At 59.0% G+C, this 21,391-nt stretch overlaps 2 protein-coding genes across 4 annotated transcripts in view; one reads left to right on the top strand and one right to left on the bottom strand.

Annotated features, from left to right (window-relative positions):
* Positions 1-101: 101 nt before the first annotated feature.
* SEMA4C (semaphorin 4C) lies at positions 102-10,633 on the bottom strand. 2 transcript variants are annotated; one of them, XM_077191798.1, is made up of 15 exons: positions 10,411-10,633; positions 8,527-8,670; positions 7,065-7,213; positions 6,918-6,980; positions 6,360-6,458; positions 5,814-5,910; positions 5,625-5,741; positions 5,398-5,549; positions 4,428-4,603; positions 4,081-4,225; positions 3,507-3,729; positions 3,078-3,193; positions 2,828-2,985; positions 2,450-2,520; positions 102-2,072 (listed from the first exon to the last, which is right to left on the bottom strand). In XM_077191798.1, exons 2-15 carry the CDS (start codon positions 8,633-8,635, stop codon positions 1,231-1,233), a joined length of 2,517 nt encoding a protein of 838 aa, XP_077047913.1. In that variant the 5' UTR covers positions 8,636-8,670; positions 10,411-10,633; the 3' UTR covers positions 102-1,230. The 2 variants fall into 2 exon arrangements, with proteins under 2 accessions (XP_077047913.1, XP_054506768.1); XM_054650793.2 differs by lacking the exon at positions 10,411-10,633 and adding an exon at positions 10,200-10,370.
* Positions 10,634-12,333: 1,700 nt separating this feature from the next.
* The window catches only part of SNRNP200 (small nuclear ribonucleoprotein U5 subunit 200), a 34,998-nt gene continuing 25,940 nt past the window's right edge, over positions 12,334-21,391 (top strand). Inside the window, exons 1-9 of one of the 2 annotated variants that reach the window (XM_077191797.1) lie at positions 12,334-12,504; positions 13,190-13,353; positions 14,030-14,201; positions 16,765-16,957; positions 17,568-17,623; positions 18,789-18,887; positions 19,820-19,972; positions 20,626-20,725; positions 21,236-21,372. In XM_077191797.1, the coding sequence (XP_077047912.1) occupies positions 12,460-12,504; positions 13,190-13,353; positions 14,030-14,201; positions 16,765-16,957; positions 17,568-17,623; positions 18,789-18,887; positions 19,820-19,972; positions 20,626-20,725; positions 21,236-21,372 (1,119 nt within the window). In that variant the 5' untranslated portion in view covers positions 12,334-12,459. The remainder of the gene's footprint in view (positions 12,505-13,189; positions 13,354-14,029; positions 14,202-16,764; positions 16,958-17,567; positions 17,624-18,788; positions 18,888-19,819; positions 19,973-20,625; positions 20,726-21,235; positions 21,373-21,391) is intronic. The other variant, XM_077191796.1, reaches the window with a different exon arrangement.

Here is a 21,391-nt window from a genome sequence, read left to right as displayed (position 1 = left end):
ATCAAAACCCACCTAAAACCTCCTCAAACTTCCCCAAAAATTGCAAAACCCCCCCAGAACTCCCCAAGAAGAAAAGAGGAAGAGAAAAAAAAAATCCGGGATTTGTTTTTGGCTTTTTTTGGATTTTTTTGGAAGTCCTTTTATTATGAATATAAAAATACTCAGGTATTTACAGCAAATAAATATAATTTTGGTAACAAATAAATTACACTGGGTGGGGGGGGCTTATACAAAAGGGGTGGGGCGCGTGCAGGGGTTGGGGACAGGAGGGGACAAAGGGGACAAAAGCCAGGGCAGGGTGGGCACAGAGCCCTGGCAAAGGGGGCACGGAGGGAAGGGGTGGAGATAGAAAAATGTCAGGGAGAAAAACCCGAAATCGGCCCAAAAAAATCGTCCCGAGGGCACCGGGCACAAGGCGGGCACGGGGGTGTCCCCACGTCTGTCCCTCCATGGGGACACCGTACCGAAGGTGGTGGCACCGGGAGCCCGGAGTGGCACGGCTGGGTGGCAGCGGTGCCAGGGTGACAGCCCTGTCCCCAAGGGAGGTGCCCAAGTGACAATCCTGGGTGCCAGGGTGACAATCCTGTCCCCAAGGTGGGCACCAGTGCCAACCTATCAGTCCCCAAGGTGGGCACCGGCACTGGGGGTGACACAGGGTGGATCCTGTGGTGACACTGCTGTCCCCAAGCCGGGTACTGGGCTCACCCTGCTGTCCCCAGGGCAGGTACCAGCGTGGCAATCCTGTCCCCAAGGTGGGTGCCAGTGCCAGGTGTACATCCCCAGCTGGGTCCTGGTGCCAGGTGCCCATCTCCAGCTGGATCCTGGTGCCAGGCGCCCATCCTGAGCTAGGTCCTGATGCCAGACACTTGTCCCCAGCTGGATCCTGGTGCCAGGTGCCCGTCCCCAGCCGGGTTCTGATGCCAGACGCTCATCCCAAGCTGGATCCTGGTGCCAGACGCTCATCCCCAGCCGGGTTCCGATGCCAGGCACCTGTCCCCAGCCGGGTTCTGATGCCAGGTGCCCGTCCCCAGCCGGGTTCTGATGCCAGACGCTCATCCCAAGCTGGATTCTGGTGCCAGACGCTCATCCCCAGCTGAGTTCCGATGCCAGGCACCTGTCCCCAGCTGGATTCCGATGCCAGGTGCCCATCCCCAGCCGGATCAGCTGCCAGCTCCGCCGTGCCCGCTCCGCGGTGCCCACGCCAGCTCCCGGAGCGGGGCTGGGCACGGCTCACACCGACGACTCCTCGGGGTTGGAGTCGGGCAGGGGCTGGCGCTGCTGCAGTTTGCGCCGCAGCTCCTCGGCCAGGTCGGCGCAGGCCGGGCGCTCCTCGGTGCCCAGCGCCAGGCGGATGTAGCCGTTGGAGGCCGAGCCGCGCAGGGGGCCCAGGTGGATGCGGGTGGGCGAGTGCAGCGGCTGCCCGGGGATGGCGGCGGGCGGGGAGGCGGCGCCGGGGCCGCCGTTGCGGCAGCAGGCCGTGCCCGCCGTGCTGGCGTGGCCGGGCACGATTTTCAGCGACCCGTCCGAGTAGTAATAACTGGACGGGTCCCAGAGCTTCTCGTCAGAGTCGGAGGCGGCGCTGGGCACGAAGCGCGGGCTGGGCATCTCCTTGGGCAGCTCGATGGGGTACACCAGGGTGCTCTCGATGGCCTTGGCGCCCTTGCCCAGCTCGTGGCGCAGGCGGCGCCACAGCGACAGCACGGCCAGCAGCAGCAGCAGGCACAGGGCGCCCAGGCACACGGCCAGCACCCACACCACGCCCAGGCTCTCCAGCGGCGCCCGCGTCTCCAGCGGCGCCCCCGGGCCGGCCAGCACGGCCACGCGGTACTCCTGGGCGGGCAGGCGGGCGCCCTGCTCCTCGGCCAGGCAGCGGTAGGTGCCGCTGTGCTGGGCGCCCGCGCCGGGCACCACCAGCGCCCGCAGCCGCGCCTCGCCCAGCACCAGCACCTGCTGCGCCGCCAGCGCCCGGCCCTCGAAGGTCCAGAGGGCGCGCGCCAGGTTGGAGGCCAGGCGGCACGTGAGCACCAGGTCGGTGCCCGCCACCACCGTCACGTTCTTGGGGGTCAGGGAGCCTGCGGGGACACGGCCGTCAGCGGGGACGGGATGGGACGGGCGGGGTCCATGGGGTGGCAGGGATGGGATGGGGTGGGATCCATGGGGTGAGATGGGATGGGGTCCATGGGGTGGGATGAGATGGGATCCATGGGATGGGGTGGGATGGAATCTATGGGATGGGATCTATGAGATGGGATGGGAGTGGATCCAGGGGATGAGATGGAGTCCATGGGATCGGGTGGGATAGGATGGGATCCATGGAATGAGATGGGATCCATGGGATGGGATGGGATGGGATGGGATGGGATGGGATTTGATGAGGTCCATGGGATGGGATGAAATGGGATCCATGGGATGCCATGGGCACACCTGTGTGGCACCAGTAGGGTCTCACCTTGCTTGGCCACCTGTGGCACGGAGCAGGCGCCGGTGTCGGAGCTCAGCACGTCCTGCACCAGGTGGGACCTGCGGGAGGGTGGCACAGTGAGGGGGTACCCCAGAGATCACTGATCCCACCCCAAAATGCCACCCTGGGCACCCCTGCACAGACACCCCAAAATCCAAAGGCTCCTGGAGCTCCTTGGGGCTGTGCCCATTCCCTGGGCAGTGCTCAGCACCCTCTGGGGACAGAACCCTTCCCAAACTCCACCCTGGCCATGCCCTGGGTGCCATTCCCGTGCCCTGGGTGCCATCCCCGTGCCCTGGGTGCCATCCCCATGCCCCGGTACCACCCCGCTGCCCGCGGTGCCCATGCCCCGGGTGCCCATGGTACCCGTTGTGCCCGTCGGTGCGGACGCAGGCGCTGCCGTTGCGGCTCCAGGCGCAGTAGGGGTCCCGTGCCAGCACGCAGTCGGTGCAGGACTGGTAGCGCCCGCACTCTGCCAGGGGCAGCTGTGCCACCTGCAGGCGGGACCCGGCGAACAGCAGCTTCTGCCAGGGCGGGGAGGGAGGGCACAGCGGTGAGGTGGCACTGCCGGGTGGCACTGCGGTGACGCCGCCACCTGCACCCCTGGCACGCTCACCTTGGTGCCCGCCAGTACCAGGCTCTCCACGGGCTGGGCCGGCTCGAACACCTGCAGCTCCTCCACCAGGTGGATGCGGGTGCCCAAATCCAGCGCCTTGTGCACCCAGCCGTCACCTGCGGGTTGGCACAGCGGGCATCAGCCACGGGGCACCCCGGGCTGCCCACGCGGTGCCCTGTCCCTGCTGTGCCCCGTCCCCATGATGCCCTGTCCCTGCTGTGCCCTGTCCCTGCTATGCCCTGTCCCCATGATGCCCTGTCCCTGCTGTACCCTGTCCCCATGATGCCCTGTCCCCATGATGCCCTGTCCCTGCTGTGCCATGTCTCCTCAGTGCCCTGATCCCTCTATGCCCTGCCCCTTGGTGCCCTGTCCCCTGTGCCCCCTATCCCTGTGCCCTGTCCCCTGGCATTCCCTGTCCCCTGGCATTACCTGTGCCAATGAAGAGCACCTCGTAGGTGGCCCCGTCCAGCCCTGCCACGCGGTCCACCACGAGCTGGGTGAAGTTGGCATCCCTCTTGAGCAGCAGCGGGCGCCCGCGCTGGGGCGGCACCGGCTCGTCCATCAGCGGGTGCTTCTTGGCGAAGTTGAGCGTGTTGTCGGGCAGCTCCAGAGAGCTGGCAAAGCCGTTCTGGCGGTGCCAGTCTGTGATGCACTGCCAGGGGCACAGGGGGCACCGTCAGGGCACGGGGCAGGGCACGGGGGGAAAGCAGGGCACATTGGGACACTGTCAGGGCACAGGGGAGGGCAGGGGGGCACTGGGGTGGGTCCCAATCCCTCTCAGGATGGCACAGATGGGTCCTAAATCCATCTTAGGATGGCACAGATGGATCCCAATCCATCTGAGGGGGCACAAATGGATCCCAAACCCTCAGGGGGCACCACCAGCCCCATGAATGGATGCCAACCCCTCAGAGGGCACCAGCAGCCCCAGGGACGGATGCCAACCCCTCAGAGGGCACCAGCAGCCCCCAGCTGGCCCCAGCAGCCCCAGCCCCGCTCTCACCGCGCCGGGCCGGGGCGTGGGCACCTCGCCCGAGTAGCGCCCCCATTTCTGCGCCTGCTCCCTGTACTCCTTGTAGGGCCCCTCGAAGGCCTTCTTCACCTCCAGGATGGGGTAGCGGCAGATGGCAGAGACGTCCACGTCACCCCTGTGGGCACACCAGGGGTGGGCAAAGGGACCAGGACACCATGGACACCATGGGCACTGGGACCAGGCCACCATGGCCACCAGGGGAACCGGGACAAGGCCACCATGGGCACTGGGACAAGGCCACCACATGCACAAGGACAAGGCCACCATGGTGACAGAGACAGGGCCACCAGGGCCAGCCGGGCACGGCGGGCACTCACCAGCGGGCCTGGAAGACGCCGAAGAAGGCGGTGTCCTGCCAGCGGGCACCGGGCAGCGTGAACACGGCCTGCAGGCGGTTGAAGTGCAGCTGCTGCTCGGGGGCCGAGCACACCAGGCGCGCCTTCAGGAACGACGTCCACTTCTTCTGCAGCGTGCGCGCGCCGCCCACGTCACCCTGCCGGGAACACGCACCGTGGGCACCGCGGGCACCGGGAATGGCCACTGTGGGCACTGCGGGCACCGGGACACGGCCACTGTGGGCACCACGGGCACCAGGTCAAGGCCACCATGAGCACTGGGACATGGCCACCAAGGCCACCATGGGCACCAGGACCCACCACTGTGGGCACCAGGACACGGCCACTGTGGGACCGCGGGCACCAGGACAAGGCCATGTCCTTGAGCATCCATGAGCATCCAGGACAAGGCCACCATGCTGACCACGGGCACCAGGAAAAGGCCACCATGGGTATCCAGGACAAGGCCACCATGGTGACCATGGCCTTCAGGACAAGGCCACCACGAGCACCAGGACAAGGCCACCAGGGGCTACCGTGGACATGGCCACCATGAACATCACAGGCAGCAGGACAAGGCCACCATGGGCACCAGGACAAGGCCACCATGGGCACCATGATAAGGCCACCATGCTGACCATGGGCACCATGACAAGGCTACCATGCTGACCACTGGCACTGGGATCAGGCCACCAAGGCCACCAGGACAAGACCACCATGGTGACCATGAGCACCAGGAAGAGGCCACCATGGGCACCAGGACTAGGCCACCATGGGCAATAGGGCAAGGCCACCATGGGCACCAGGACAAGGTACCTTGCAGACCCGTGCCACCACCTGCTCAGTGTTGCGGTCATACTCAATAGCCCAAACCCAGCCCCGAAACAGCTCAGGACACGTCCCCAGGTGTCCCCAGGTGCCCCCAGGTGTCCCCAGGTGTGCCTAGGCGTACCTTGCAGACCCGTGCCACCCGTGCCACCACCTGCTCGGCGTAGCAGTCGTACTCCACGGCGCGCTCGCTGAAGAAGAAGTAAACCTTGTCATCGTCGCCGCTGCCGCTGCCCGCGCTCTCGGGCACGAAGGCCGACGCCACGAAGTGAGGCTCTGCAAAAGCACCTTGTCACACCCGTGCCGTGTCCCCCGTCCCCTCCCGTGTCCCCTGTCCCCTGGTGTCCCCACCATTGAGCCACGAGGTCAGGTACTCCGTCTTCATGGAGTAGTGCGGGCCCAGGTTGCGCAGGATGACGGGCTCCGTGCCCAGGAAGTTGTTGAAGGTGGCAGAGTAGAGCTCCCCGTCTGTGGGGGAGGTGTTTAAGGGGGGTGGCGGGCACGGGTGGCACCCCCCGTGTCCCCAGAGGTGTCACCTACCCACGATGAGGCCGGTGTGGCCCTTGGTGGGGTCGTAGGGACATTTGCCTTTGCCGTCCTCGAATGCCACCGGGTCCAGGGTGAAGCCGGAGAGCTCCTGGGGGCACAGGGGGTGGGGGGCACTGGGTCATGTCTGCGTCATCCAGGGACATGGACACCCTCCAGGTGACCCTCTTGGGGACAGGGACAGCCTGGGGCCACCCTCCACAGCACAGGGACTGTCCTGGATGAGGGACATGGATGCCCCTGGATGATTCTTCTGAGGCATGGACAGTCCTGGATGACCCTCCTGGGGACAGGGACAGCCCTGGGCCACCCTCCTGGGGACAGGGACACCTCTTGATGATCCTCTTGGGGACAGGGACCCCTCCAAGATGACCCATCAGGGACTGCCCCTGTCCCAGAAGGATCATCTGGGACACCCCAAGTGCACAGAGGACACCCCCAACCTGCTCTGACAGCCACCCTGAACGCCACCCCTGGGGACAGGGCCACCCCTGGGCAGGGCAGGGGACACTGGGGACAGGGATTTGGGGACCCACTCACGATGTAGGTGCACTTGGGCTGGAAGGCGTAGGTGCCGCAGGCGTACAGGTGGGAGCTGTTGTAGCTCTGCAGGAAGCGCACGTAGTTGAAGCAGTCGGTCTGGGAGGGGACACAGGGGACATTAATGGGGACAAGGGATGTGGCACTGGGGAAGTGGCACCGTAAAGGGGACGAGGGACAGCAGAGGCACAGCACGGGGAGAGTGGCACAGGAAAGGAGTGGGGACAAGGGACACGGCACAGGGACAGTGGCACAGTGAAGGGGTTGTCATTGTGGGCATGGGGACAAGGGACGTGGCACAGGGACAGTGGCACAGTGAAGGGGTTGTCATTGTGGGCATGGGGACAAGGGACGTGGCACAGGGACAGTGGCACAGTGGTGAAGGAGTGGGGACAGGGGACACGGTACGGGACAGGGACAGAGGACAGGGGGCACTGCCACCACATGGGGACAGGGGAATGTGGCACGGCATGGGGACACAGGGCATGGCACAGGGACACAAGGACACAGCCCTGGAGCTGGCACGGTGCCCCCAAACCCCCCTCACCCTGTGCCCACCTGGTTGTTCTTGCCCTTCTGCACGCACTCCGCCTTCTTCTCCAGGGGCGCCTCCCAGGAGATCTGGGGGTGGCACAGGGGTCAGGGGCTGGCAGGGCACCCCCACCCCAAGTGCCCCCCTGATTTTGGGGTGCCCCAAGGCCTCACCGCCGCCTTGAGCTCCACGGTGCCCGTGGCCAGGGCGAACACGGCCTCGCGGGCACCCACGTAGAGCAGCGCCTCGGCCTCGTCCAGCGTCAGCGTCAGGTAGTGAGAGACCCCGCCCTGGGAGAAACGCTTGGCAGTGTCCTGCAGCTCTGTGGGGACAGGGACAGCGCGATGGGACAGCACAGAATGGGGGGACACCGGGCTGGGACCCCACAGCACCCACCAACCCCTGCCAGATGCCACCTGCAGCTCTGTGGGGACAGGGACAGCGCGATGGGACAGCACAGAATGGGAGGACACCGGGCTGGGACCCCACAGCACCCCCAGCCTCTGCCAGATGCCACCCACAGCTCTGTGGGGACACCAGGCTGGCACCCCCCTGTACCTCTGTGGGAACTTGGGGACCCTTCCTGCAGCTCTGTGGGGACACCAGGCTGGGAACCCCCCCCGCAGCTCTCTGGGGACAAGGGGACCCAGGGCAGGGACCCCCGAGGGCACCCCCCGCCCCTGCCGGCCACCCCCGGCCCCGTGGCACACAAAGGTCCCTTTGTCACCGAACACAGTGGCCTTTGCAGGGACCCCCCCGTGCCCCCCCGTGCCCCCCGGCCACCCCCGGGCTCTGCAGAAAGGAACCATTGAGGGGACAGCGCCAGGGCCCCGGGCGGGGACGGGGACACGGGGCTGGCACGGCACGGGGGCGGCACAGGGTGGGGACAAGGGACACTGCACAGGGACAGGGACACAGCAAAGGAGTGGGGACAAGGGACACGGGACAGGCACAGCTCCAGGTGTCAGGACAAGGGACATGGCAGGAGGACAGCATGGGGACAGTGACACAGTGAAGGGACTGAAGTCTCAGGCATGGGGACAGTGGCATGGGACAGGGATAGAGGACAGGGGGCACTGCCACCACATGGGGACAGGGGAATGTGGCACGGCATGGGGACACAGGGTGACAGCACGGGGCAGGGACAGACACTGCTGGCACGGGACAAGGACAGAACCTCGGGGTGCTGGCAGGGCAGGGGGACATGGCAGAGGGATGGGGACAGGGGACATGGCCAAGGGACGGGACAGGAAGATGGCAGGGCGTGGGGACAGGAAATGGCAGAGGGATGGGACAAGGGACACGCAGACGGATGGGACGGATGGGACAGGGTGGTGGCAGGGTATGGACACAGGGGACATGGAGGAGGGACAGGACAAAGGACCTGGCAGAGGGATGGGGACAGGGATAGGAGAGGGGACACAGCACAGGGATGGGACAAGGGACACAGCACGGGGCAGTGGTCCCCAGGTGCTGGCCCAGGACTGGGGATGGCACATCTGGCACATCCCCGCGTGTCCCTCCACAGCCCAGTTTTGGGGACACCCACCCAACACTGTCTGGGAAGGGACAGGACGAAAGCCACCCGAGCTGGTGACAGCAGCCCCCGCCCCGTCCCCAGTGCCCTGCACTCACCCTCGTAGGGCACGGTCCTCCTGGGCACAGCGCTCCACGACGCCCCCGGGGTGCCAGCAGCGCCGCTGGCAGCGGTGACGAGGACCAGCAGCACGGCGACGACGGCCATGGCACCGGGGCGGCGCTGGGGACACCGCGGGGTCCCTGCCAGGGGACACGGCCACGCCGGGGCCCCCTCAGTGCCACGGGGCAGCGGCGCTGGCGCGGTCACGCGGGCGGCGCGGGCACAAGGCGGCATTGAGGCCGCGGTGTCACGAGGCCGGGGGCACCCCACGCCCCGGGGAAGGAGCGGCCGCTTCCCGCCCCCCACGTCCTGCCCGGGACCCCCCGGTGCCGCCGGGGGTGCCCCGAGGGTGCCCCGGGGCGGGCAGGATGCGGCCGGGAATTGTTCAGCCCCGGCCGGCGGGAAGCAGGAAGCCGGGGGGGCTCGGGGGGGCCCCGGTGACGGCTCGGGAAGGATTTCCGGGAGGGTGGGGGGACGGGAAGGGCCGTGGGAATGGGGGACACCCCCGGCCGGGCTTCCTGGGGCGGGGGGGAGGGGGGCACGGGCACAGCTGGGGTGTGATGGGCACGGCTGGGGTGTCACAGGAACCGCTGGGGTGTGACAGGAACATCTGGGGTGGCACTGGCACAGCTCGGGTGTGATGGGCACATCTGGGGTGTGACAGCCATATCTGGGGTGTGACAGCCACAGCTGGGGTGTGACAGGAACCGCTGGGGTGGCACTGGCACAGCTGGGGTGCAACGGACATATCTGGGGTGTGAAAGCCACAGCTGGGGTGTGACAGCCACATCTGGGATGCCACAGGAACATCTGGGGTGTCACAGGGACATCTGGGGTGCCAAGGGCATAGTTGGGGTGTCACAGCCACATCTGGGGTGTGACAGCCACGTTTGGGATGTCAGGGGCACAGCTGGGGTGCCAGGGACATGGCTGGGGTGTCACGGCCACATCTGGGGTATTTGGGATGTCAGGGGCACATCTGGGGTGCCAGGGACATGGCCGAGGTGTCAGGGGCACATCTGGGGTGCCAGGGACATGGCCGAGGTGTCACAGGCACATCTGGGGTGCCAGCTGTGGTGCCATAGGGAGGAGAGTCGGGGGTCCCACGGGAACAGATTGGGGGGGGTGTCACAGGCCTGGCCAGGGTACCACGGGCAAAAATCGGGGTGCCACGATCACAGCCAGGGCACCCTAGGCAAATCTGGGGTGCCACAGGCCAGTTTGGGGTGCCCTGGGCACAGCTGGGGTGCCACGGGATCGGCCAAGCTGCCGTGGGCACGGCTGGGGCTCAACAGGCACAGCTGGGCTTGCAACAGGCACGGCGACAGGGACAAAGCACGGCCACGGTGCCACAGGCCACGGGGCACCAACGGCGTGCCCAGGGCATGGCCGGGGTGCCAGGGGCACGGCCGCGGTCCCCAAAGCGGGGACAGCCACCCTCGGGGTGCCACACACAGCCAGGCCGGCGGCCCCGCGGTGCCCAAGTTCGGCGCTGGATACTCCGGGAGTGCCCGGAGGGGCCCGGCCGGGGGGGTCCCCACACGGTGCCACCCCCGGGTCCCCACACGGTGCCACCCCACGGTCCCCACACGCTGCCACCCCAGCTCCCCGCGGCGCTGCCCGCCCGAGCCACGCGCCCCCGGCACCCCCCGCTCCCCGCTGCCGTTACCGTGGGGGGGATTTCCCGCTGCACCGACGGCTCCGAGCGGCGGAGGGGGCGATTCCGGCCCCCCCATCCACGGGCGGATCGCGGGGGTGGGGGGGGAGCCGGTGGCGATCCCCGGTACCGGGAGGAACAAAGCGCCTCCCCCTCCTCCTCCCGCCCCCGCAGCTCCGCCACAACAATACCGGGGCGGGGCGGGGGGGGGGCCCGCACTCACCTCAGGGCGCGGCGGCGGCGGCGGCGGCGGCGGCGGGGCGGGAGGCGGCCGTGAGGGGCGGGGGGGCGGTTTGGGGGGGCCCGGCCGGGGCGGCGGGCGGCGGCGGAGCGGGGCGGGGGCCCGGGCGGGGCGGCAGAGGGAGGCGGCGGAGCGGGGCGGGGGTTCCGGGGGGCGCGGGGGGGCCCGGCCGGGGCGCGGGAGGCGGGAGCGGCCGAGAGGGGAGCGCGCCGCGCGGCCCCGAGCGGCGCCGCCCCGCCCGTGACGTCACGGACCCCCTCAGAGGAGGGGGCTCGGGTCGGCTCGGGTCGGGTCGGGTCAGATCGGAGCCGCTCGGGTCAGGTCGGGACCGTTCGGGTCCGCTCTCGTAGGATCGGGACTGCTCGGGGAGGGTCTGATGGATCGGAACCGCTTGGAACCAGTCGGGTCTTACTGGGACCAGTTGGCTCAACTAGGCTTAGCCCAGCTCAGCTCGGCTTGGTTTGGGTTCCATCCAGAACCACTCAGCCCAGTTCAGCCCACTGGCCTGGCTTGGTTTCACCAGGCTCGGCCCAGTTTGGAGTGTCCTGGTTGGACTCAGCCCAGTTCAGGCCACCTTAACCAGGCTCAGCTCAACCCAGTTGGACTCAGCCCAGTCTGGTTCAACCCGGGTCAGTCCAGCCTGGCTTTACTGGCCTTGCTCGGCTCAGCTCAGCCTGGTTTTACCCACTCCAGTTTGGCTCAGTTCAGCCCGGCTTAACCAGGCCCGGCCTATCCCAGTTTGGCTCAGCTCAGCCCAGTTCAGCCCAGTTTGACCAATCCCAGATGAGCTCAGCTCATCCCAGTTTGACCAGTGCCATCCTGGTGCCATCCCAATGCCACCCCCAGTGCCATCCAAGTGCCATTCCCGGTGCCACCCTAGTGTCAGCCCTGTCCCATCCCAGTGCCACCCTCGATGCCATCCCAGTGCCACCTTGGTTCCATCCCGGTGCCCAGGATCCCTTCCTGGAGAGGACGAGGACAAACCCCAGGTGGGCACCAGCTGTGGCAGCACAGCCAGGTCACCTCCAGGGACAGGACAAAGTGCCATGTGGTGTCACCCCCACTGGGACATGGCCGAGCTGGCACGGCCACCGGGCACCTCTCCAGGCGCTGGCACCGCGCTCTGTTAATTAACGGGGCCGAGATAACGAGGGCACCGCAGTGGGCACTGAGCTGTGACCCCAAAGCCAGTGCGGGGGGGGGCACTGGGGAGAGGGAACCAGTACTTAGAAAAGCAGGGAAGAAAAAGCGCTGCCCGTGTCCCCTGGCACCCCAAAACGAACGGGGAGACAACCCTGGGTGGGCACTCAGGGACCCCAAAATGGGCAGGGACCCCTCAATGCCCGGGTACCCCTAAATGTCCAGGGACCCCTCAATGTCCAAGGATCCCTAAATGCCCAGGGACCCCTCAGTGCCCAGAGACCCCTCAATGCCCAAGAGACTTCAATGCCCAGGGACCTCTTCAGGCCCAGGGACGCCCAAATGCCCACGGACTCCTTCGATGCCCAGGGATCCCCCAACACCCAGAAACCCCTGAATGTCCAGAGACCCCCAAATGCCCAGGGACCCCTCGATGCCCTCCTCGGGGACAATTCGTGGTGTCGCCGCCCCCGCCCCCCCGTGGGCACCACGTGTGCCCTCACCGGAAAGGGGCGCGGTTTGAGCCACGTGGGCGTGGTTTTATCTATAATCAACCAATAGGAAGCGGCAAACTTCGCGCTGACCCCGCCTCCTTCCCCGCCCCACCGCCTTCAGGCGTTTAAACGTCAATCAAAATCAGGCGGGCTGGCGGTCCAACCAATCACAGGCAGCTCCCGGCGTATGAGGCGGGGTCTATCGCGTATCAACCAATCAGAATGAGTAATGGGCGGATCCTCGTTCTCGCGTGCGCAGGCGCGTTTCCGCCTAACCCGGAAGTTCTGCTGAGGGTGCTTCCGGTGCGGCTGCGGCGCGGCTTTATCAGGGCCAGTTCCCGGCCCCGCTCCCGTTCCCGTTCCCGGCCCCGTTCGGGGCCCCGTTCCCGGTGCAGCCATGGCGGATGTCACCGCCCGTAGCCTGCAGTATGAGTACAAGGCGGTGAGTGCGCGCTCGGTGCCCTGAGTCCCAACCCGTTACCGTGAGCGCACCCCGGTGCCGTGAGCCCATCCCGTTACCATGGGCGCACCCCGGTACCGTGAGCTGCCTCCGCCCCAGTTTTGGGACCCGTTATGGGACCCTCAGCCTCGTACTGGGACCTCGGACCCCATTTTGCGACCCCATGTCCCGTTTGGGCATCCCCGGTCCCATTTGGGGATCCCTTGAACTTCTCTCAGCCCCAGTTTGGGATTCCCCAGTCCCAATCTGGTGTTCCCCAGCCCCATTTTGGGATCTCCTGTCCCATTATGGGGCCCCTCTCAATCCCATTTTGGGTTTCCCCTGTCCCATTTTGACATCCCCAATCCCATTTTGGCACCCCTTGGTTCTCTCTCAGCCCCATTTTGGGACCCCCCCACATTCATTTTGGGATTCCCAAGCCCCATTTCAGGATTTCAATCCCGTTTTACCCCATATTAATCCAATTTAATCCCATTTTTCCCAAGAACTCCAACCTTGTGCTCCAAGCCAACCACTCCCTGATCCAATGGGGAATCCCATTTCAATCCCATTTTACCCCATTTTAATCCCATTTTCCCCCATATAAATCCCATTTTATCCCATATTAATCCCATATTACCCTATTTTAACCTCATTTTAATCCCATTTTTCCCGTTTTTTCCCCCAGAACTCCAACCTGGTGCTCCAGGCCGACCGCTCCCTGATCGACCGCACGCGCCGGGACGAGCCCACGGGGGAGGTTCTGTCCCTGGTGGGGAAACTGGAGGGGACCCGCATGGGGGACAAGGCCCAGAGGACCAAACCCCAAATGCAGGAGGAGAGGAGAGCCAAGTGAGCAGAAAAATTGGGAATTTTCATCCTGGGATCATGGGAGAAAGGGTGGGAGAGGTTCCAGTTTGGGTTTGGAAAAGTTGATTTTTGCTGGTGGTTCATTTTCCCAAAAAAAAATTTTGGGGTTTTTTGTGCTAAGTATCCCAAAATATTTGGGGGTTTTGGTACTAAATATTTTTAAAAAATCTATTTTTCTTGATGCTAAATAGCCCAAAAAAACTACTTTTCCTGGTGCCCAATTTCCCAAAAAAATCTCTTATTTTGGTGCCCTATTTTCTCAAAAAAAAAAAAAAATTTCTTGGTGCTAAATATTAAAAAAAATTCTGCTTTTTTTGGTACCAAATATCCCCAAAAATTTTGCTTTTTCTGGTACTAAATATCCCAAAAATTCTGCTTATTTTGGTATGAAATATCCCAAAAACTTGCTTTTCTTGGTGCCAAATATCCCCAAAAATCTCTTTTTTTTTTTTGGAGCTTCCCCTTTTCCAACTCAACATTTTTGGGGTTGGAAAATCCAAAACCTCAAACCAACCCCAACTGGGAGCCACCGAAATCATCACAAAAAAATGAAAATAAATCAATTTTTTATTGTGTTTTTTGGGGAAAAAATGGGTCGGGAAAAGCAAGATTTGATCCCTGAGCATCCCTAATTCCCAGTTTCCCCCAATTTTTCCAGGAGGAGGAAGAGGGACGAGGACAGGCACGACATCAACAAGATGAAGGGCTACACTCTGCTCTCCGAGGGCATCGATGAGATGGTGGGCATCATCTACAAGCCCAAGACCAAGGAGACACGAGAGACCTACGAGGTCCTCCTGAGCTTCATCCAGGCTGCCCTGGGTGACCAGGTGAGCTTTGGGGTCATCTCGGGGATTTCGGGGTTGGGGGATCCAGTCCCGATGTCCCCATGGGGTGAGGTTGGGAGGTGTGGAATGGGTTGGGTTGGAAGGGGTTGTAGATGTTCTACCATGGGTTGCGATGTTTCCTGCTGGATCAGCCTGGGCTTGGACACTCCCAGGAATCCCAGCTTCTCTGGGAATTCCATCCCACAACCTTCCCAAAAATCCCACCCAAGTCTCCAGATGGAATCCTGGTATGGTTTGGGAAGTTTTAGAAGTTGTGAAGTTCTGCCATGGGTTGAGATGTTTCCTGCTGGATCAGCCTGGGCTTGGGCACTCCCAGGGATCCCAGCTTCTCTGGGAATTCCATCCCAGCTCCTCACCCAAAATCCCACCTAGATCTCCACATGGAATCATGGAATGGGTTGGGTTGGAAGGGGTTGTAGATGTTGTGAAGTTCTACCTTGGATTGGGGCATTTTCTGCTGGACCAGCCTGGGCTTGGACACTCCCAGGGACTGCAATTGCTCTGGGGATTCCATCCCACTACCTTCCCAAAATCTTACCCAAATCTCCACATGGAATCATGGAATGGGTTGTGTTGGAAGGGGTTGTAGATGTTGTGAAGTTCTACCATGGGTTGAGATGTTTTCTGCTGGATCAGCCTGGGCTTGGACATTTCCAGGGATCCCAGCTTCTCTGGGAATTCCATCCCACCACCTTCCCAAAATCCCACCCAAGTCTCCAGATGGAATCCTGGTATGGTTTGGGAAGTTTTAGAAGTTGTGAAGTTCTACCATGGGTTGAGATGTTTCCTGCTGGACCAGCCTGGGCTTGGACACTCCCAGGGATCCCAGCTTCTCTGGGAATTCCATCCCAGCTCCTCTCCCAATAGTTCTTCCCAAAATCCCACCTAGATCTCCACGTGGAACCATGGAATGGTATGGGTTGGAAAGAACCTTAAAGCTCATCAGATCCCACCATGAGCTGGGGCATTTTCCACTGAATGAGGTGGCGCCAACTTGGTCTCGGACACTTCCAGGGATCCCAGCCCCTCACCCCACATTCCTTCCCAAAATCCCACCTAAACCTGCACCTGCATTCCATGGAACCATGGAGTGGTTTGGGTTTGAGGGACACCAAAGCTCACCCGGTCCCACCACGGGCTGGGACATTTCCCACTGGATGAGGTGGCTCCAGAACGGCCTTGGACACTTCCAGGGATCCCAGCCCCTCATCATCCCCAAAAGGAAGAACTCCTTCCCAAAATCCCACCCAAATCTCCACATGGAACCTTGGGTTTGAGGGACACCAAAGCTCACCGGTCTCGGAACCAGTCGGGTCTTACTGGGACCAGTTGGCTCAACTAGGCTTAGCCCAGCTCAGCTCGGCTTGGTTTGGGTTCCATCCAGAACCACTCAGCCCAGTTCAGCCCCACTGGCCAGGCTCAGCTCAACCAGGCTTGGCCCAGTTTGGAGTGTCCTGATTGAGCTGAGTCCAGTTCAGCCCAGTTCAGCCCCACTGGCCAGGCTCAGTTCAACCAGGCTTGGCGCAGTTTGGAGTGTCCTGGTTGGACTCAGCCCAGTTCAGGCCACCTTAACCAGGCTCAGCTCAACCCAGTTGGACTCAGCCCAGTCTGGTTTAACCCGGGTCAGTCCAGCCTGGCTTTACTGGCCAGGCTCGGCTCAGCTCAGCCTGGTTTTACCCACTCCAGTTTGGCTCAGTTCAGCCCAGCTTAACCAGGCCCGGCCTATCCCAGTTTGGCTCAGCTCAGCCCAGTTCAGTCCAGTTTCACCATGACCTGGGACATTTCCCACTGTCCCAGGTGGCTCCAACTTACTCTTGGACACTTGTAAGGATCCCAGCTCCTCACCCAATCTTCCTTCCCAAAATCCCACCCAAATCTCCACATGGAACCATGGAACGATCTGGGTTTGAGGGACACCAAAGCTCACCCGGTCCCACCACGGGCTGGGACATTTCCCACTGGATGAGGTGGCTCCAGAACGGCCTTGGACGCTTCCAGGGATCCCAGCCCCTCATCATCCCCAAAAGGAAGAACTCCTTCCCAAAATCCCACCCATATCTCCACATGGAACCATGGAACGGTTTGGGTTTGAGGGACACCAAAGCTCATCTGGTCCCACCACGAGCTGGGACATTTCCCAGTGTCCCAGGTGGCTCCAACTTGCTCTTGGACACTTGTAAGGATCCCAGCTCCTCACCCAATCTTCCTTCCCAAAATCCCACCCAAATCTCCACATGGAACCATGGAACGGTTCAGGTTTGAGGGACACCAAAGCTCAACTGGTCCCACCATGGGCTGGGACATTTCCCAGTGTCCCAGGTGGCTCCAACTTGCTCTTGGACACTTCCAGGGATCCCAGCCCCTCATCATCCCCAAAAGGAAGAACTCCTTCCCAAAATCCCACCCATATCTCCACATGGAACCTTGGGTTTGAGGGACACCAAAGCTCAACTGGTCCCACCATGGGCTGGGACATTTCCCAGTGTCCCGGGCAGCTCCGCCTGCTCCTGGCTCAGCGTTCCCGGTGTCCTGTCCCCCTCCCCAGCCCCGGGACATCCTGTGTGGAGCAGCAGACGAGGTCCTGGCCGTGCTGAAGAACGAGAAGCTGCGGGACAAGGAGCGGCGCAAGGAGGTGGAGCTGCTGCTGGGCCCCACCGACGACACGCGCTACCACGTGCTGGTCAACCTGGGCAAGAAGATCACCGACTACGGCGGGGACAAGGACATCCAGAACATGGGTAGGGGAAAATTGAGGATTTATGGGAATTTTGGGAATTTTTTTGAGGATTTTTTTGTGATTTTTTCTTTTTTTTTGCAAATTTTTTGTGTGTTTTTTCATGATTTTTTTTTTCGTTTTTGGAGGATTTAAAAAATATTCTTTATATATTTATTTGATTTGAGTTTGGGGGGATTTTTTAAAGATTTTTTAGGGAATTTTTGGGGCTTTTTTTTGCACTTTTTTGGCAATTTTTTTGGTAATTTTTGGCAAGATTTTTGAGCATTTTTTGGGATTTTTTCAATACTTTATATTTTTTATTTTTTGGGGCATTTTTTGCAATTTTTTTTCCTCCAATTTTGGGGGATTATTTTGAGGATTTTTGGGGATTTTTTTTAATATTATTTAATATAGATAATTTTTATTTTGTTTCTGATTATTGGGATTTTTTGGGGATCCTGGGTGAATTCCCAGTGAATTCCACGTGAATTCCTTGTGGGATTTTGGGTGGATTCTGGGTGAATTCCACGCAGAATTCCGGGTGGATTCTGAGGCAATTCCTGGTGGATTCCGGGTGGATCCCATGCAGAATTCCAGGAATTCCCAGCAATTCCATGCCCTGTTCCCTGCAGATGACAACATCGACGAGACCTACGGGGTGAACGTGCAGTTCGAGTCTGACGAGGAGGTGGGGACGGCTCCGGCCCCTCAGCCCGGGTCCTGTGGGGTCACCCCTGGTCCCATTGCCCTTCATCCCATTCCCATTTTCCTCTGTCCCATTTTGCTTTTCCCTTGGTCCCATTGCCCTTGGTCCCATTTCCTTTATCCCATTTCCCTTGGTCCCATTCCCATTTTCCTGTGTCCCATTTTGCTTTTCCCTTGATCCCATTTCCCTTGGTCCCATTTTCTTCCTGGTTCCCCATTGATCCCATTTCCCTTTATCCCATTTCCATTTTCTTTTATCCTATTCCCCTCCATCCCATTTCCATTTCCCTTTATCCCATTTCCCTTTTGTCCATTCTTTTCATGGAACCACCTTTATCCCATTTTTCTCCATCCCATTTCCATTTCCCTTTGTCCCATTTCCCTCATGGGACCATGGGACCACTTTTATCCCTTGGTCCCATTTCCCTTGGTCCCATTTCCCTTGGTCCCATTTCCCTTGATCCCATTTTCTTCCTGGTTCCCCATTGATCCCATTTCCCTTGATCCCATTTCCCTCCATCCCATTTCCATTTTCTTTTATCCCATTTCCCTTTTGCCCATTCTTTTCATGGAACCACCTTTATCCCATTTTTCTCCATCCCATTTCCATTTCCCTTTGTCCCATTTCCCTCGTGGGACCACTTTTATTCCTTTATCCCTTGGTCCCATTTCCCTTGGTCCCATTTCCCTTGGTCCCATTTCCCTTGATCCCATTTTCCTCCTGGTTCCCCATTGATCCCATTTTCCTTTATCCCATTTCCATTTTCTTTTATCCCATTTCCCTCCATCCTATTCCCCTCCATCCCATTTCCATTTCCCTTTATCCCATTTCCCTTTTGCCCATTCTTTTCATGGAACCACCTTTATCCCATTATTCTCCATCCCATTTCCATTTCCCTTAGTCCCATTTCCCTTGTGGGACCACTTTTATCCCTTTACCCCATTATTTCCCTTTACCCCATGTTTTGGGAGGAAAGGAATAAAATGAGATTTTTGCGGGGGAAAAGAGGCAAAAAAAATGGGATTCTTGAGGGGAAAAATGGGATTTTATGTGGGAAAAGAGGGGTAAAAGTGGGATTTTTGAGGAATAGAGGGATCAAAAAGGGATTTTCGAGGAAAAAGGGGTAAAATGAGAGGTGTCCCCACAGGAGGGGGACGAGGACATCTACGGGGAGGTTCGGGACGAGGCGTCGGACGATGACCTGGAGGGGGACGAGGCCGTGGTGCGCTGCACGCTCTCAGCCAATGTGAGTGTGGGATCGCTGGCAAATGGGAATATCTGGGGTTTGTTGGGGAGTTTTTGGGGTTTTTGTGGGATTTTTGGGGGGGGTTTATGGGATTTTTTGGGGGTTTTTATGGGATTTTTTGGGCGTTTTTATGGAATTTTTTGGGGGTTTTATGGGATTTTTTGGGGGTTTTATGGGAGTCTTAGAGGAGTTTTTATTATGGGAATTGTTGGGATTTTTATGGGAATTTTTGGTGTTTTATTTTTTTATTTTTATGGGTTTTTATGGAATTTTTTGGGATTTCGTGGCCCTAAACTTTCTCAAATCCCAGGAATAATGGGAATTTTTGGGATTTTCCAGCTGGTGGCCTCGGAGGAGCTGATGAGCTCCAAGAAGAACCTGCCACCAATGGGACATCAAAAACTTGGGAGTAATGGGGTCTTTTGGGATTTTTTTTTTTTGGTGTTTTGATGGGAATTTTTGGGATTTTGCAGCTGGTGGCCTCGGGGGAGCTGATGAGCTCCAAGAAGAAGGATCTGACACCTGTGGGACATGGAAAACTTGGGAATAATGGGATTTTACGGGATTTTTTTTTGGGATTTCGTGGAGCTAAATTTCCTCAAATCCCGGGAATAATGGGAATTTTTGGGATTCTGCAGCTGGTGGCCTCGGGGGAGCTGATGAGCTCCAAGAAGAAGGATCTGACACCTGTGGGACATGGAAAACTTGGAAATAATGGGATTTTACGGGATTTTTTTGGGGGATTTCATGGAGCTAAACTTTCTCAAATGCCGGGAATAATGGGAATTTTTGGGATTTTGCAGCTGGTGGCCTCGGGGGAGCTGATGAGCTCCAAGAAGAACCTGCCACCAATGGGACATCAAAAACTTGGGAGTAATGGGATCTTTTGGGATTTTTTTGGTATTTTGATGGGAATTTTTGGGATTTTGCAGCTGGTGGCCTCGGGGGAGCTGATGAGCTCCAAGAAGAAGGATCTGCACCCGCGGGACATCGACGCCTTCTGGCTGCAGCGCCAGCTCAGCCGCTTCTACGACGACGCCATCGTCTCCCAGAAAAAGGCAGACGAGGTCCTGGAGATCCTCAAGGTCTGTGGCCACCAAATCCTTGGGATCTGGGAGAGTTCTCCCTCTAAAAAGCGGGAATTCGGGTCAAAACCCCGCTCTTTGTGTTTCTGTGGGGTTTTGGGGTGGTTTTTTCCCTTGGAAATCGTTGTCCATGAGTTTGTTCCTTCTTGATTGCTGGAAAAATGGGAATTTTTGAGGTCCTCAAGGTCTACGGTCACCAAATCCTTGAGAGTTGGGAGAATTTTCCCTCTAAAAATTGGGAATGTTGGTTAAAATTAATTCCTTGGGATTTTATGGGATTTTGGGGTGGTTTTTCCTTGGAAATCATCCATGGGGTCTTTTCCCTCCTGATTTCCATAATTTTTTTGGGGAAATGGGAATCTTTGGCATCGTTTTTCCTTCCTCCATGGGGTGTTCCCCTCCTGGTTTCCATGTTTTTTAGGAATAATAGAAATTTTTGGGATTGTTTTTGCAACTCCATGGATCTTCCCCCTCCCGATTCCCTTGTTTTTGAGGGAAAACGGGAATTTTTTGGCTTATTTTTAGCTTTTAGGATAATTCTAATTTTCCAGGATTTTTTCCTCTCTTTTCCTGACCTCTCCTCACCTCCATCCTGTGGAAATCAGGGCTCTGGATTCCCTGGGTGTGAGAATTCCATGTTTTTTTCCCCCCAGACTGCCAGTGATGACCGGGAATGTGAGAACCAGCTGGTGCTGCTGCTGGGCTTCAACACCTTCGACTTCATCAAGGTCCTCAGGCAGCACAGGATGATGAGTGAGTCTTGTTTTCCTTTTCCAATGGAATTCTGGCCATGAAATCCCCCCAAAAAAAACCATCAAATCCATCAAAATCCCAAAAAATCCCATCAAAATCCCAAAAAATCCCATCAAATTCCAGCAAATCCCCAAAATTCCCATAGAAATCGCAACAAATCCCATAAAAATGCCAAAAATTCACAGCAAATTCCATAAAAGTCCCAAAAAACTCCCATTAAAAATCCTGTTTAAAAAAACCCCAAAAAATCGCATAAAAATAAAAAAATTCAGATAAAATCCCACAAAAATCCCCCAAAAAATTCAGATAAAATCCCATAAAAATAATTTAAAAATCAGATAAAATCCCCATAAAATTCCGTTTCAAAATCCCAACAAATCCCCAAAAAATTCCTGGAAAAATCCCATTTTGAAAAAATACCAACAAATCCCATAAAACTCCCATGCAAATCTTGTACAAATCCCCCAAAACTCCCATAAAAATCCCACAAATGTTGATTTTTTTTCCCAGTCCTGTACTGTACCCTGCTGGCCAGCGCGCAGAGCGAGGCAGAGAAGGAGCGAATCATGGGCAAGATGGAGGCCGACCCCGAGCTCTCCAAATTCCTCTACCAGCTCCACGAGACAGAAAAAGAGGATCTGATCCGGGTCAGGAATTTTTATAGGA

The sequence above is a fragment of the Agelaius phoeniceus genome, chromosome 30 (assembly GCF_051311805.1).
Source record: "Agelaius phoeniceus isolate bAgePho1 chromosome 30, bAgePho1.hap1, whole genome shotgun sequence".
Taxonomy (NCBI): Eukaryota; Metazoa; Chordata; class Aves; order Passeriformes; family Icteridae; genus Agelaius; species Agelaius phoeniceus.
This window is presented reverse-complemented; position numbering and strand designations above follow the sequence as displayed.

Coding starts and splice junctions, on each gene's coding strand:
- SEMA4C (XM_054650793.2), bottom strand. CDS start 10,266: ATGGGGGGGCCGGAATCGCCCCCTCCGCCGCTCGGAGCCGTCGGTGCA. Junction 7,214..8,526: donor GAGGACCGTGCCCTACGAGG/GTGAGTGCAGGG, acceptor CTGTCCCCACAG/AGCTGCAGGACACTGCCAAG. Junction 5,911..6,359: donor AGCCCAAGTGCACCTACATC/GTGAGTGGGTCC, acceptor CTGTGCCCCCAG/GAGCTCTCCGGCTTCACCCT.